Genomic DNA, 14,207 nt, shown 5'->3' with positions numbered 1-14,207 from the left:
ATTTGACCCCTTCGCAAAACATGACTTAGTACTTGCTGGCAAAACTCCTGTTGGCAATCACAGAGGTCAGACATTTCTGTTTGCCTTTTTGTCTTTCTGGGAGGCGCTCCCAAAGAGCTACCAGCCTCTCATTCTACCAATGCTATATGGACAAGATAGATCATTGCTACGCCTATTCCTTGAAGGACAGGGGTGCATCCCTTTCCTGCTAGGTCACACTCCACTAAGTCCATTGGTGTCTCCTTGGCTTTTCAGTATCGGGTGTCTGTTTCTCAGATTTGTAAGCCTGCCACCTGGTTCATTCATTTGCTACGTTGTACCAGGTGGATGTACAGGCCTTTGCTGACATAGGCTTCAGCTGTAAGGTGCTTCAAGCTGCTGCCATTTAACTTTAGGTTCTCCTGTATGCTCTGTTGGTCTGAAGGTAGCTGCGTATAACACAGTTGTCTATGACAACTCCTATATCCTGGCCAGTACTCCAAGAAAAGGATTTTATAGTTAAGGTGTTACTAAACACAGGAACCTGCATTCACTATACCTGGTCTCCCACAGTACACAGAACATGGAAATGCAATTATTTTAATAAATAAACATAAACTGCTAAATGCCTTTTCTCTTCAGTAGTATATAGCAGTCTTGTGACTTCTATCAGTGTCCAGCTGAGAACTGGTTAAAGCTTGTAGGAGGAGTTTTCATTCTCTTCTGGCTGTCCTATGAGGCTGCATGACCCCTGACCCTCTGTACTGTGCTGATCATGTGCACCCACCCAAAAAAAAAAATAGACTCTCTAGCAATACACACCAAACTGAGCATGTGCAGAGTGCCTCCTAGTGCTCTATACTATCAGCATATGAATTGGGGACAGTAAAAGAAGGAGAGGATCAGAGAAGACAGGATCAAACAGCCTTTTTACACAATGAGGAGGTTTAACCCGTTAGGTTCCACAGTGAGTATAACAAGCACGCTTTACTGCATATACAGACTGATTTTGGGTTGTTGTGGGTTTAGTAACACTTTAAATCAAAAGTCCCTTTCTTTTGCTTAACACCTTCCCAGCCAGCCTATAGTAAAATGACTGGTCGGGCGGGGGCACTTGTTCTGGAGAGTGTGCCTCTCACGGGGTCGTGCTGCGGTGCAATCTGTCACTGCACTGGCCCTCTGCCAGTGTCATGTGATTGCTGTGACCAATCACAGCAGATCACAAGACAGTTGTAAACAATGGATGGTTTCCTTTCATACCATCCATTGTATACAGTTGTGTTTCTAGCTGTGATTGGTCTCAGTGAACACATGGTACAGACAGGCCAATCCCAGTCGATCTGTACCATGTGATTAGCTTTGACCAATTACATCTAGTCACAACAAAAAACACTAAATGAACTAGTTTCATTGAGTAAAAATGGTTGCTTATACCAATGAAATTAATTGGTATATGCAATCATAATGTGTAAAAAAAAAAAAAAAAAAAAATCCTTATCACTTCCCCAGAGGAGTACAGTGTTGCTATGGTAACAGTGTATTGCTCTGGTCACAGTATGCAAGAAAAAAAAATGCTAAAAAAAAATGTAAATAAAAACCTTTATTTTTTTAACATACTGTCGCCAGTCAGTGTCCTTGATCACTGCCACACCAGTTATATGATAACGTACTGCACTGGTGACCATATGTAAAAAAAAAAAAAAAAGTGAAAAAATTTTTTTTATTTCTTAATTTTGCAAATAATTGTGACAACAAATTGCAACTTCAAAAAACTTGCCATGCCTCTTACTAAATACCTTGGTCTGTCTACTTTCCAAAAAGAGATCATTTGGGGGTATTGATGCTGTCCTGGCATTTTCGGGCCTCATGAAATGAGATGGGGTGTCAGAAAATCAAGATTGATCAATTTTCAGATATACAATAATGGCCAAAAATATTGGCACCCCTGTATTTCTGTCAGTTAATGCAGTGTTTCTCAACCTTTTTCCAGTCGGGGCACCCTTAAAAAGTATTTTCAGTCTTGAGACACCCCAGTCCAAGGCTTAGTTCACGTTACTGTGTGTCGCGGAACATGCGCAAAATCGCACTTGTTCCTGACACACAGACAAATGCTCTGCTCTTTAGGGGTGCCATTAATTCTTAATGGTACCTTACACATTGGAAAATGTGGGGTGCTTTTGGTGCAGTGCAATTTTAAAAAAAAAAGGTCGGGGATTTCCTTCCCTGGATTTTTGTGGTTAGGGAAGCCCATTGAAATGAATGGGCTGCACTACACACAGCATGCAGCAACACAGATGTGAACCAAGGGCTTGTTCACATGTCGGGTTGGAGGGGTGGTAAAAGCACATGGTTAAGATGTTTTTACCACCCCCAAATTCTTCCCCTTTAGCTGCAGAGACAACAGCTGGGGGTGTACACATGTTGTGGCTGCAGCTGGAGGTATACCCAGGGTGAATGGGGCTGAACTGCAACTACCCTGCAACTGTGTACATTGCACGGTTGCGGTGTAGTGATGCTGCATTAAAATAGGTGGTGAGGAGGCAACATAATGCCTCTTTACCACCTGTCAAATGCCTCTGAAAAGCGATCTGTGCATAGGTTGCTTTTCAGAGGAGAAGCAGTCCTTGCTGCTATCACAAACAAGACCTACAAAAGCAGTTCTGATGGTACAGGAATGGGGGGGGGGGGTCAGGATTAAAAGTAACATACACACACACACACACACATATACAGACACATACACGTGCACACACGCATACAGACACATACATACAGACACTTGTACATACACACATGTACAAACACATACAGACACACACACATACAGACACATGTGCACACACACATGCACACACACACACATACAGACACATGCGCACACACACATACAGACACATGCACACACACACAGACACATGCACACACACACACATACAGACACATGCACACACACACATACAGACACATACACACACACACATGCACACAGACACATGCACACAGACACATGCACACAGACACATGCACACATACACATGCACACATACACATGCACACATACACATGCACACATACACATGCACACATACACATGCACACATACACACGCACACATACACACGCACACATACACACGCACACATACACACGCACACATACACACGCACACACATACAGACACACGCATACAGACACACGCACACATATACACACACATACAGACACACGCACACACATACAGACACATGCATGCATACATACACACACACACATACATGTACACACATGCGCGCGCGCACACACACACACACACACACACAGACAGACAGGCAGAGACACACACACACACACACACAGACACATGTATAAAGCCCTTTTAAAACAAATCTAGCTTCTAGCACAGTACCTTTCCAGTTTCCTCATTCAGCCAGGTACTGCACTGTAGGGGGAAGCAGAGAGCACAGCACACTCCCCTGCACTTTACTTTCACTTTGCTGAGGTTGACGGAGCTTCTCACAGTACCGATGTACAGTTCGGCAGGGGATCGGGAGATCGGGCTCATCTGACAGCCCTTCTCTCCCCTGATCCCGCGGCACACCTGAGAACCTCTGACGGCACACCAGTGTGCCGCGGCACACTGGTTGAGAAAGGCTGAGTTAATGCACCGCTTTGCCCAGAACTTGTTGTAATTACAAATGTTTAGGCATTCTTATGTTTTATTTCTTTTGTTTGTATTGATATGACACAAAAGCACACAAAAGTAGAGAAACATATGCCAAATCTGGCACATTCCATGCAAAACTCCAATAATGGACTGGAAAAAATTATTGCCACCCTCAATTTAATATTTGGTAGCACACCCCTTGGAAAAAATAACTGAAATCAATTGCGTCCTGTAACCATCAACGAGTTTCCTAAACCTCCTTACTGGAATTTTGGACCGCTCTTCTTTCGCCAACTAATCCAGGTCTCTCAGATTGGAAGGGTTCCTTTTCTCAACTGCAGTTTTGAGATCTCCCCACAGGTGCTCCATGACATTTAGATCTGGACTCATTGCTGGCCAGTTCAGTACTCTCCAGCGCTTTGTCTTAAACCATTTCTGGGTGCTTTTTGACGTGTGCTTTGGATCATTGTCTTGCTGTAAGACCCATGACCTCTGAGGGATACCCAACTTTCTGACACTGAGCCCTACATTGCACCCCAGAATTTTTTGGTAGTCTTCAGATTTCATAATGCCATGCACACAGCTAAGACATCCAGTGCCTTAAGCAGCAAAGCAACCCCAAAACATTAGTGAACCTCCACCATGTTTGACTATAGGGACTGTGTTCTTTTTTTTACAGGCCTCATTTCTTTTTCTGAAAACAGTAGAATCATGGTTTGTTTTGGCAAACTACAATCTGGCTTATTTATGTTTCTATGTCATCAGTGGGGTCCTCCTGGGTCTCCTACCAGCATCCCTTTTCATTCAGATGGCAACGTATATTGCGAGCTGACACAGTTGCACCCTGTACCTGAAGGTCAGCTTGAATTAGTTTGGCAGTTGATCGAGGTTCTTTATCCACTGTTCGAATAATCCTTTGTTGCAATCTTTGATCAACTTTCTCTTTTGTCCACTGGGGAGATTAGCTACAGTGCCATGGGCTGTAAACTTCTAGACAATGTTGCACACAGTGGACACAGGAACATTAAGATCTCTGGAGATGGGCTAGTAACTTTGAGATTGCCCATGCTTTTCCACAATTTTTGTTCTCAAATCCTCAGACAATTCTTTCCTGTTCTTTGTCTTCTCCATGCTCCGTGTGGCACACAGAGACAGACAACAGAAAAGTTGAGTAAATTTCTCACCATTTTAACTGGTTGCCAATGTGATTTCTATATTGTCAGAACCTGTTAATACAGGTGAGTTTAATTACAAATTACAGGAGCATCACAAATTTGGAATGCAATTATTTCTTACAATTTTGGGAAGGTGCCAATGATTTTGTCCAGTCCATTTTTGGAGTTTTGTGTGCAATGTGTCCGAATTGGCTTTTTGTTTCTCCAATTTTTTGTGTCATATCAATACAAACAAAAGAAATAAACATGATACTGCCTAAACATTTGTAATTGCAACAATTTCCTGGGCGAAGTGGTGCATTATCTGACAGAAATGCAGGGGTACCAATATTGTTCGCAATGACTGTATATATCATAGTTTGTAGACAATATAACCTTCCTACAGACTAAATAATAAACACTGATTTGGATTATTTTCACCAAAGAAATGTGGCAGAATACATTTTGACTTAAATTTATGAAGAAAGTTTATTTATTTGAAAAATTATATAACAGAAACAAAGAAAAAGGTGTTTTTGTTTCAAAATTTTCTGTTTTTATTTGACTAATAACCACCAAAAGAAAGCTCTATTTCTGTGAAAAAATAGATAACAATTTCATATGGGTGCAGTGTTGCATGACCGTGCAATTGTGACAGTGCTGAAAGCTGAAAATTTGCCTGGGCAGGAAGGGAGTAAGACTGCCTGGTATTGTGGTTAAAAGGAGTAGTAAGCTTTTTCAAATTCTCTTCAGAGTAGTGTTTACAAGATAATGTCTGTGGAAATTGGGATTTAGTTATATTTCCATGGATAGGGTCTTATAAAATGTTTGGATCTAGTGAGGTGAATAAATAAATAGATATGATTGGAAACGCAAGGGGAAAGTTAAACTTCTGGTGTTCACAGTAACTTCATACATGCCTAAAGATATGTACATTTAAATATATATTGTGTGGTGGTCTTGCATGTCTGGAGTATGACTTTTAAGTTGACCAGGTTCTACAAGTTGATAGCCTGATGAAAACAGTTTATTTTAGGTCAGACCATAGTAAACAATACTACTAGGAACAAATAAACACAGTAGGCTCAGAAGCAAAGTGACAAACATTTGCTGTCTACAAGTCTATATTTTTGCTACCTGCAGAAGTCCCCAAGAAGTATGAAGCCAGCAGACTTGAAAAAGCAGAGAATGTTTAGCTTTCAAAGAATGGCTTTAAAATTTGATTTTTTTTTTCTTTTTAGGTATATCGAATCAGACTAAACTAATCATAATTGGAGTTACTGTTGGTTTTGTTGTCATTCTTGCCATTTTTTGCTTTATTATTGCAAGATGGACTAAAGCCAGGAGTTTGATGCCACAGTCATTGGTATGTTATGAGAAATGGTATTGTATACTCTACAGCATAATAAAAAAATGTAGCGCATATGGATCAAATGTGAAAAAACATAAACGGTGCTCCACAATGGTGTCACCATCTGTAAAAATAAATGACTCGTGAGTCTCTGGACATAAAGTGAATAAGTGAAGTCCGTCAAGTGAATCAATACATAATTAAATGTCCCACTACTTGAGGATGGAGAGACATGGAAAGCGGCTGATGTTCTAGCGTAGGAAGAAGATTAAATCCCCAGGGAAAACAAATCAACTGGATGTACAAATCTTGGTGAAAATAGTGTGTGGAAAACTCTTACCAGATTTACTGGATTCCCTTGTCAGCGACAGGGAATCACATGCGCAGGGTGCCACTCGGGGCGTTGGAAGGAATGCCTCGAGTTCAGACCCTCAAGGCTAGAAAAGACCGATGCGTTTCGACCCATAGGTCTTCTACTGTAAAAGACCTATGGGTCGAAACGCGTCGGACTTTTCTAACATCCTCCATGTTGCCTATTTTGTTTTTATATTTGTGATCACATTTTTTATTGTAATCAGGCTTTTTAGAAATAAAAAAACATCCTATTTTTTCATCTACACCATGTGGAGGCTCTTTTTCTTTTTCCACATACCATCGGAATGAGAATCCAGCTCTTCAATCTTATGAGAGATGTCCTGTTTCCTCTGATCCGTGTCCTGGCTATCCACTGTGAAGACCTACCTGGTGGCCCCTGGAGATCCACGCAGAGCCTGGCCTTGAGGGTCTGAACGTTGAGACATTCCTTCCAACGCCCCGAGTGGCACCCTGCGCATGTGATTCCCTGTCGCTGAATCCAGTAAATCTGGTAAGAGTTTTCCACACACTATTTTCACCAAGATTTGTACATCCGGTTGATTTGTTTTCCCTGCGGATTTAATCTTCTTCCTATGCTAGAACATCAGCCGCTTTCCATGTCTCTCCATCCTCAAGTAGTGGAACATTTAATTATGTATTGATTCACTTGACGGACTTCACTTATTCACTTTATGTCCAGAGACTCACGAGTCATTTATTTTCACGGATGGTGACACCATTGTGGAGCACCGTTTATGTTTTTTCACATTTGATCCATATGCGCTACATTTTTTTATTATGTTTATATCGTTGTTGTCACACTGTATGTAGCTGCTTTTTCTTGGTTTCTTATTTTTGATAGCGCAGTGTTTATTTTCACCATTTTGTATACTCTACAGCAGACAAACAGTTTTACAAACTTTAAGCCCCAATATTTTTTTTTTTGTTTTTCTTTTGTTACTTACTACTGACCTGAAAAAAAAAACTATTTAGTTGGCTGAAGGCTAGGTTCACACATTTTCGGTGCAAATTTCCGCTCCATTTTCACTGTGAATTTCCAAAGCAGCTGTTTAGGTGCGATTTCCAGATAAGGTTCAGTTGCAAATTTTTGGATCCGGAGGCCACCGGCGTCTTTAACCGCTTGCCGACCAGCGCGCGTCGATTTACGTTGGCAGAATTGCACTAGTGGGCAAAAGGGCGTACAGGTACGTCCCCTTTAAGACACGTCCACCACGTTCTCCGTGACCACGGGTCCCGCGGACTCGATGTCTACTGGGTGCCCATGATCGTGTGACTGAGAGGTAGAACGGGGAGATGCATTTGTAAAAGCATTTCCCCGTTCTGCCTAGTGACAGGACAGAGATCACTGCTCTCTGTCATCGAGAGCAGTGATCACTGTCATGTGTGTTGAAGCCCCCCCCAGTTAGAATCACTCCCCAGGACAGTGATGGCGAACCTTTTTGAGCCCGAGTGCCTAAACCGCGACACAAAACCAACTTATTTCTTTCAAAGTGCCAACACAGAATTTAGGCTCGGTTCACACTGGAACCGGCTGTGGATCGCACAGGAAAGCTGCGCGTCTCCATTCTCCGGTTCAGGGACGAATCAAAGCCGAATCTTTGCCTGAATTCGGCCCTGAAACTGAGCTAAATCTCCATAGAGAGCCGGTCACATTCTCCTGCTATGTGAATTGGATGCAGGGAAACCCTCGTCCAATTCGCATAGGTGTGAACCCAACCTAAACCTACCAACGGCTCTGTACAGAGGGTGGGACTGATCATCCCTCTGAATGAGCCCTAAGGGACCAAAAATGTACGATTCTGCCAGATTTGCTCAGAATGCAGGGTTTAGGAATATGTTGTGTTTAGAATAGGGCTGCAACTAACGATTATTTTTATAATCGATTAGTTGGTCGATTATTGTTTCGGTTAATAACCTTAATTTAGTTAATATGTAAAGTTTAAAAAAAAAAAAGCAATTTTATTCTTAAATATCTCTATGCAGTGGTAAATATAAACAACCAACTATATGGTTAGGGAGCTAAATATTGAATCCACTCTGATAATAACAGACAGAAGAGATATATACTGTATATACACTATTAGAGAGATACTGTATACACTATTAGAAGAGAAATACAGTTTTTTGGCCAATTTGTTGTTGGGCAGATTAAAAAATACAAATTGCTGCAAAAACGCATTACATGCTTTTCTGAAGCTTCTCCATTGAAGTATATTGAACCAAAAAAGCACCGTTTTGCGTAAAAAAAAAAAAAAAAAAAAAAAAAAAAAAAAGAAAAGTGACCCTTTCCAAATACGCAGCGGCTGAAAAAAAGCATAGATGTGAACGTGTCCCATAGAAAACCATGTTAAATGAACTGTAGTGTGTTTCTGCAAAAAACACAAACATGTGAACCAGGTCTAAGACGTTTAGTAACATAATGGGGTTAAAAAAAAACTAAAATGAACCCCCTTATAGTACAAAAAAAGCAAATCTCTGCTGTAAGGGGTTAATTTTTTTTACTGTAGAACTGTGAAAGTAATATTTACAGTACCGATTTTTTTCTCTTTTTGTACTTTAAAAGGCTAATTTTAATATTTTTAACCCCATTATGTTACTGGCCGATTAATCGATTATGAAAATAGTAATCAATTAATTTCATAATCGATTTAGTTGTCGATTTAATCGATTAGTTGTTTCAGCCCTAGTTTAGAATACACTGCGCAACATACACTGACCTACCTGACACATGCACTGACCATTACACTCACCTACCTGACCATTTCACTCACCTACCTGACCATTTCACTCACCTGCCTGACCATTTCACTCACCTGCCTGACCATTTCACTCACCTGCCTGACCATTACACTCACCTGCCTGACCATTACACTCACCTGCCTGACCATTACACTCACCTACCTGACACATGCACTCACCTACCTAAAACATTTTTTTTTTTTTACAAAAATGATAAATTTAATACAAATTTCGGGGGTTAACCTGGATCCTGCCCTAGAGACAGGGCAAGGATGAAGCAAATTAAACTGGACATGAAGGAGTTAAAAGCAGGTGAGTAGCTTGAGCCTCTGCCTCTAAGAAGCGGAACACCACGGACTGATAAGATACTCAAGAAAGGTAGCTGGACGGCCGCACACCAAATTAACACCTTTATTGTGCAAAATTGAGTAAGATCCAAAATGGTCAATCCATGTACAGAAGAGGTACAAACAAGAACAGCTAGCTTTTTGTACATGGATTGTTTTGGATTTTAATCAGTCTTACACAATAAAGGCATTACTTCATCCAGCTATCTTTCTTGATTGTCTGCAGTGCACGTCTGCAGAGCTAGCACCTGATGTCTGAGAGTGAGGCAGAGTGGGTTATCCATGGGATAACATGCCTGGAGCGGTGTGAACCCCTTTTTCTTCGGACTGATAAGTGTATATGTCCACTCCACATCTCTTACCTGTTTCCAATCTCTCCAGCAGCTCATTCCCGCCCACAAGCCTCCTCTGATCCCAGCCGCATGTTCTCTCTGTCACGCACAGCACGTCACCGATAACCCCAGAGATTTGTGGGAGATATAGTTTTATGGTGGGTGCGGTGTAGATGAGACAGCTTCCATGATTGGATTTCCACCCGCACGTCACGCCTGGCTGCTTCTTCTTAGTCACACCCACCTTGGACATGTCAATGCTTTCCTACGGACCTCTGGGAGATGTAGTTCACGATGGGGGCTGCGGTGCGCGATTGGATGTCAGTGTTTCAGTGTGTTTTCTCAGATTTCCTGGCATGCCCACAGAGAAGACTCGACATGCCGGCAGTGGCACGCGTGCCACGGGTTCGCCATCACTGCCCTAGGACATGCTTAACCCCTTCATCGCCCCCAAGTGGTTAACACCTTCACTGCCAGTGTCATTTACACAGTAGTCAATGCATTTTTATAGCACTGATCGCTGTAAAAATAACAATGGCCCCAAAATAATGTCAAAAATGTCCGATGTGTCCTCCATAATGTCGCAATCCTGATAAAAATCACAGATCGCCGCCATTATTAATAAAAAAAAAAATTATATTATAAAAAAATTATTATAAAAATGCTATAAAACTATCCCCTATTTTGTAGATGCTATAACTTTTGTGCAAACCAATCAATATACACTCATTTACCAAAAATATGTAGGAGAATATCGGCCTAAACTGAGAAAAAAAAATGTTTTTTTTTTATATATTTTTGGGGGATATTTATTATAGTAAAAAGTAAAAAATATTGCATTTTCTTCAAAATTCTCGCTCTTTTTTTGTTTATAGCACAAAAAGTAAAAAAACGCAGAGATGATCAAATATCACCAAAAGAAAGCTCTAATTGTGGGAAAAAAAGGACGTCAGTGGTTGTTAGGGAGCAGGCCTGGAAGCTGGCTGCTGTGTCCTTAACAACTGATGACTCATCCACTGTCAGCGGTTTCCCCACTGATAGCTGAATGTAAAAGAAAAGAATTGCTGGCAATGAAAAATTATAAAAATAAAAACAACGTGCCCCCCCTCCCAATCCATATCAGGCCCTTGCCGGTCTGGATTTTAATGCCAAAATAATAATTTAAAAAAAATGGCATGGAGTCCCCCCGACCCATACCAGACCTTTATCCGTGCATGCAGCCTGGCAGGTCAGAAAAGGGGTCGGGCAAGGGGGCGCCCCCCCCCCCCCCATCCTGAACCATACCAGGCAACATGTCCTCAGCAGAGTGTGGAGGTCTGCGGCCAGGTGGGCTTATCGGAATCTGGAAGCCCCCTTATTAAACAAAGGGGCCTCCAGATCCCCCCCCACGTGAATGAGTATGGGGTACACATTCACCAAAAAGTGTCAAAAAGACTTTTTTTTTTTTTTGTTACAACTCCTTTAGTAAATAACCAATGTCCCCCAGTATGGATCCAGCGTCAATTACAATGAGCTCTGCCACTGCTGCCAACTCGAAAAAAATAAATAAAAAACAGGTCGGCACCCTTCGCTGCCTCCCACCGTCTCCCAGCTCCACTGTCTGTCAGTTCTTAAATAGCTAAGGGGCATCCTTGTGGCGTCATCGACCGGTGCATGCTGGGTCGATGACATCACACGGTTATGTCATCGGGGGGGCCCCACCCCTTGGTTATTTAAGAACTGTCAGGCGACAGAGCTGGCAGATGGCTGGAGCCAGCAACGGGTGCGGACTTGTTTTGTTTTTGTTTTTTCTCGGTCGGTGGCAGCTTTTATCGTGATTGGCACTGGATTTACTTTGGAGGAACATTATTTTTGTGTTTTGTTTTGTTTTTTTTTATAAAGGATTTGTCAAAAAACTGTCTCTGTGCTTTATTTCTTTTTGACACTTTTTTTTTTTTGTAGACGAGTAGGGGTATAATGTACACAATACTCATTCACATGTATCTGGGGGACCCCTGTTAAAGGGGGCTTCCAGATTTTCCGATAAGCCCCCTGCCCGCAGACCCCGACAACCATTGGCCAGCATTGTGGGGAAAAGGCCCTTGTCCCCCTTTCCTAGCCTGCAAGGCTGCATGCTCGGTTAAGGGTCTGGCATGGACTTTGGGGGGGATCCACACACCTTTCTTTTATTTATTTATTTTTTTTATTTTGGCTTGGGGTTCCCCTTAAAACCCATACCAGGCCCTTAGGGCCTGGCATTCTCAACTGAATCGCACCGAAGTGCTCAGAAAACGCACAGGGCTCTTTTTAAATTCACAGTAAATTTGCACTGCCGCTGCAACGCAGATATGTGAGGAAGTTTGGTTCACATGTCATGTGAATCGAATGCAGTTCAAAGCACATTCAATTCACATATATGTGAACAGAGCCTAATAGGGCCAACTAGTACAGGCATTTGCTCCCACCGAAAAAAATTGACAAGACACATCTAAAATAATAGCACTACAAACAATTCAAATTAGCAGAAACATTGCTTAAGTTATATCAGCTTGCATCTTTGTAAAGCACAGTATAAGCAATCTTCCAACGTTTTTATGTCTTTTTTTTTTTTTTCCAGAGTTCTGTTTTAAGAAACATAGTTGTATATGCTCAGATGCCAACACATCAAACCAGATATGACAATGTCTCCACTTCTCCCATTGAGCCAACTATTGAAGAGATAACTTACGTTAAGGAAAAAGTGAAGAAAGACACTGAGGTGTCAACTGATTCTGTTTCCAAAGAAAGTACGGACCCTGGATACCATAGTTCAAATGAACAGAAATCAGGCGACAGAGATTATCAGTCCAACAGCAGCAGTTATTTCCATACAGACAGTAGTGCGAGTGGTAATAATTCTGGAGACTCTTCATTGCCAGAGAAAGACGAGAACATCTCTAAGCATGCACCAGAACCACCTAAGCCATTACCGGATTCCTTTGGATATGACAAGCCCCATTTCCCTAAAGAATTGGTGTGATACTCAGTTGCGGCTAGTGAAGTCTTAGGATGGGGGGGGGGCGCCAGACTCGCCAGTGTGGATCCAGCGTCAATTTTTGTCACCCACTTCTGCATAAGCCCCACCCCTTATATAATCCACCCACTCCGTCCCCTGTATTCCACTAGCTTTCACCCATAGTGTCAGGAGGAGCAAGAGAAAAAAAATCAATACAATGAAAAATTAAGACATTTCTACATTGCTTTAAACAGCTTTACAAAACCATGATCTAACAAGATATGACAGAATCATCAAAGACTGCAAATAAAAATGTCACTACAAAAACATCATACTCAAAGAAGAATGTTAAAAAAATTAAATAAATTTAAAGTAATTAAAATTAAATTAAATCCAATTGGTTAGGAAATAAGTGGAGTTTCATAATACAAACAGCAATGTGCAAAATACTGTAGCCCATAGCAACTAATCAATAAGCACCTTTAATTTTTCTGGTATAAATTATGCATCACATATTGTAGGTGCTCTTTTAAAATGCCCATATATTCATTGGTAACAGTCATGGTATGACGGTCGGTGGTACATGTAGAAGAGGGGTGCAGAGTGTATGGCGGTGGGTGGTACATGTAGGAGAGGGGTGCAGAGTGTATGGTGGTACATGTAGGAGAGGAATGCAGTACCATCTTCTGAGCCACTGTTATACCACCTTGGTGGATCACTTTTCAGAGGGAGTATGGCAGGTCTGGAAACGAAAAAAATCTCAAACTCATTTCTTACCGAAATTGAAAGGGGGTCTCAACAGGGCAGTGTACAGGTGGTCAGCAGGGCACATTACATGGGAGGTAGGGGGGTGCAGAGCACATTATATAGGGCACAAGATAAAGGCAGCTGCTGAACAGTGTAGAAGTAAATTGTGCATCCCATTGGAATGTAGCTGATCAGCTGTGCATGTGTTGGGGGGAGAGAGCAGATAATATATGCTGAGCAGTTGGAACTTTGGGATCGGCAGAGAGATAGGATGGTCTGATAAGAGGGAGAGTACAGGAGTGAAGGACTGCAGAGATTGGGAGACTATCCCAGTACAATCAGTGGGACTGAGAAGAACAGAGGATCGAAGCAGCTTTGCAGAGACAGAGGGGAGATATATGACAGGGAGAGCGAGTGGAGAAGCATATGGGAGGGAGGGGAGAGTGGGGTGAGAAGCGAAGTTAGAGAAACAAAACAAGTGGAGTCAGACTGAGCACAGCAGAGCCACACTGCTAGAGAATGACAGGAGGAAGGAACTCTCTCTC

General features: G+C 41.9%; 1 protein-coding gene across 1 annotated transcript in view; it reads left to right on the top strand.

Moving 5' to 3' along the window:
- Positions 1–13,923, top strand: part of IFNGR1 (interferon gamma receptor 1) — a 64,922-nt gene extending 50,999 nt beyond the window's left edge. Inside the window, exons 6-7 of the mRNA XM_073627355.1 lie at positions 6,039–6,163; positions 12,538–13,923. Coding sequence (XP_073483456.1) covers positions 6,039–6,163; positions 12,538–12,939 — 527 coding nt within the window. The 3' untranslated portion in view covers positions 12,940–13,923. The remainder of the gene's footprint in view (positions 1–6,038; positions 6,164–12,537) is intronic.
- Positions 13,924–14,207: the final 284 nt, after the last annotated feature.

Source organism: Aquarana catesbeiana, linkage group LG04 (genome assembly GCF_042186555.1).
Source record: "Aquarana catesbeiana isolate 2022-GZ linkage group LG04, ASM4218655v1, whole genome shotgun sequence".
In the NCBI taxonomy this organism is placed as follows: Eukaryota; Metazoa; Chordata; class Amphibia; order Anura; family Ranidae; genus Aquarana; species Aquarana catesbeiana.
The sequence above is the reverse complement of the archived record's forward strand: the minus strand, read 5'-3'. Positions and strand labels throughout refer to the sequence as shown.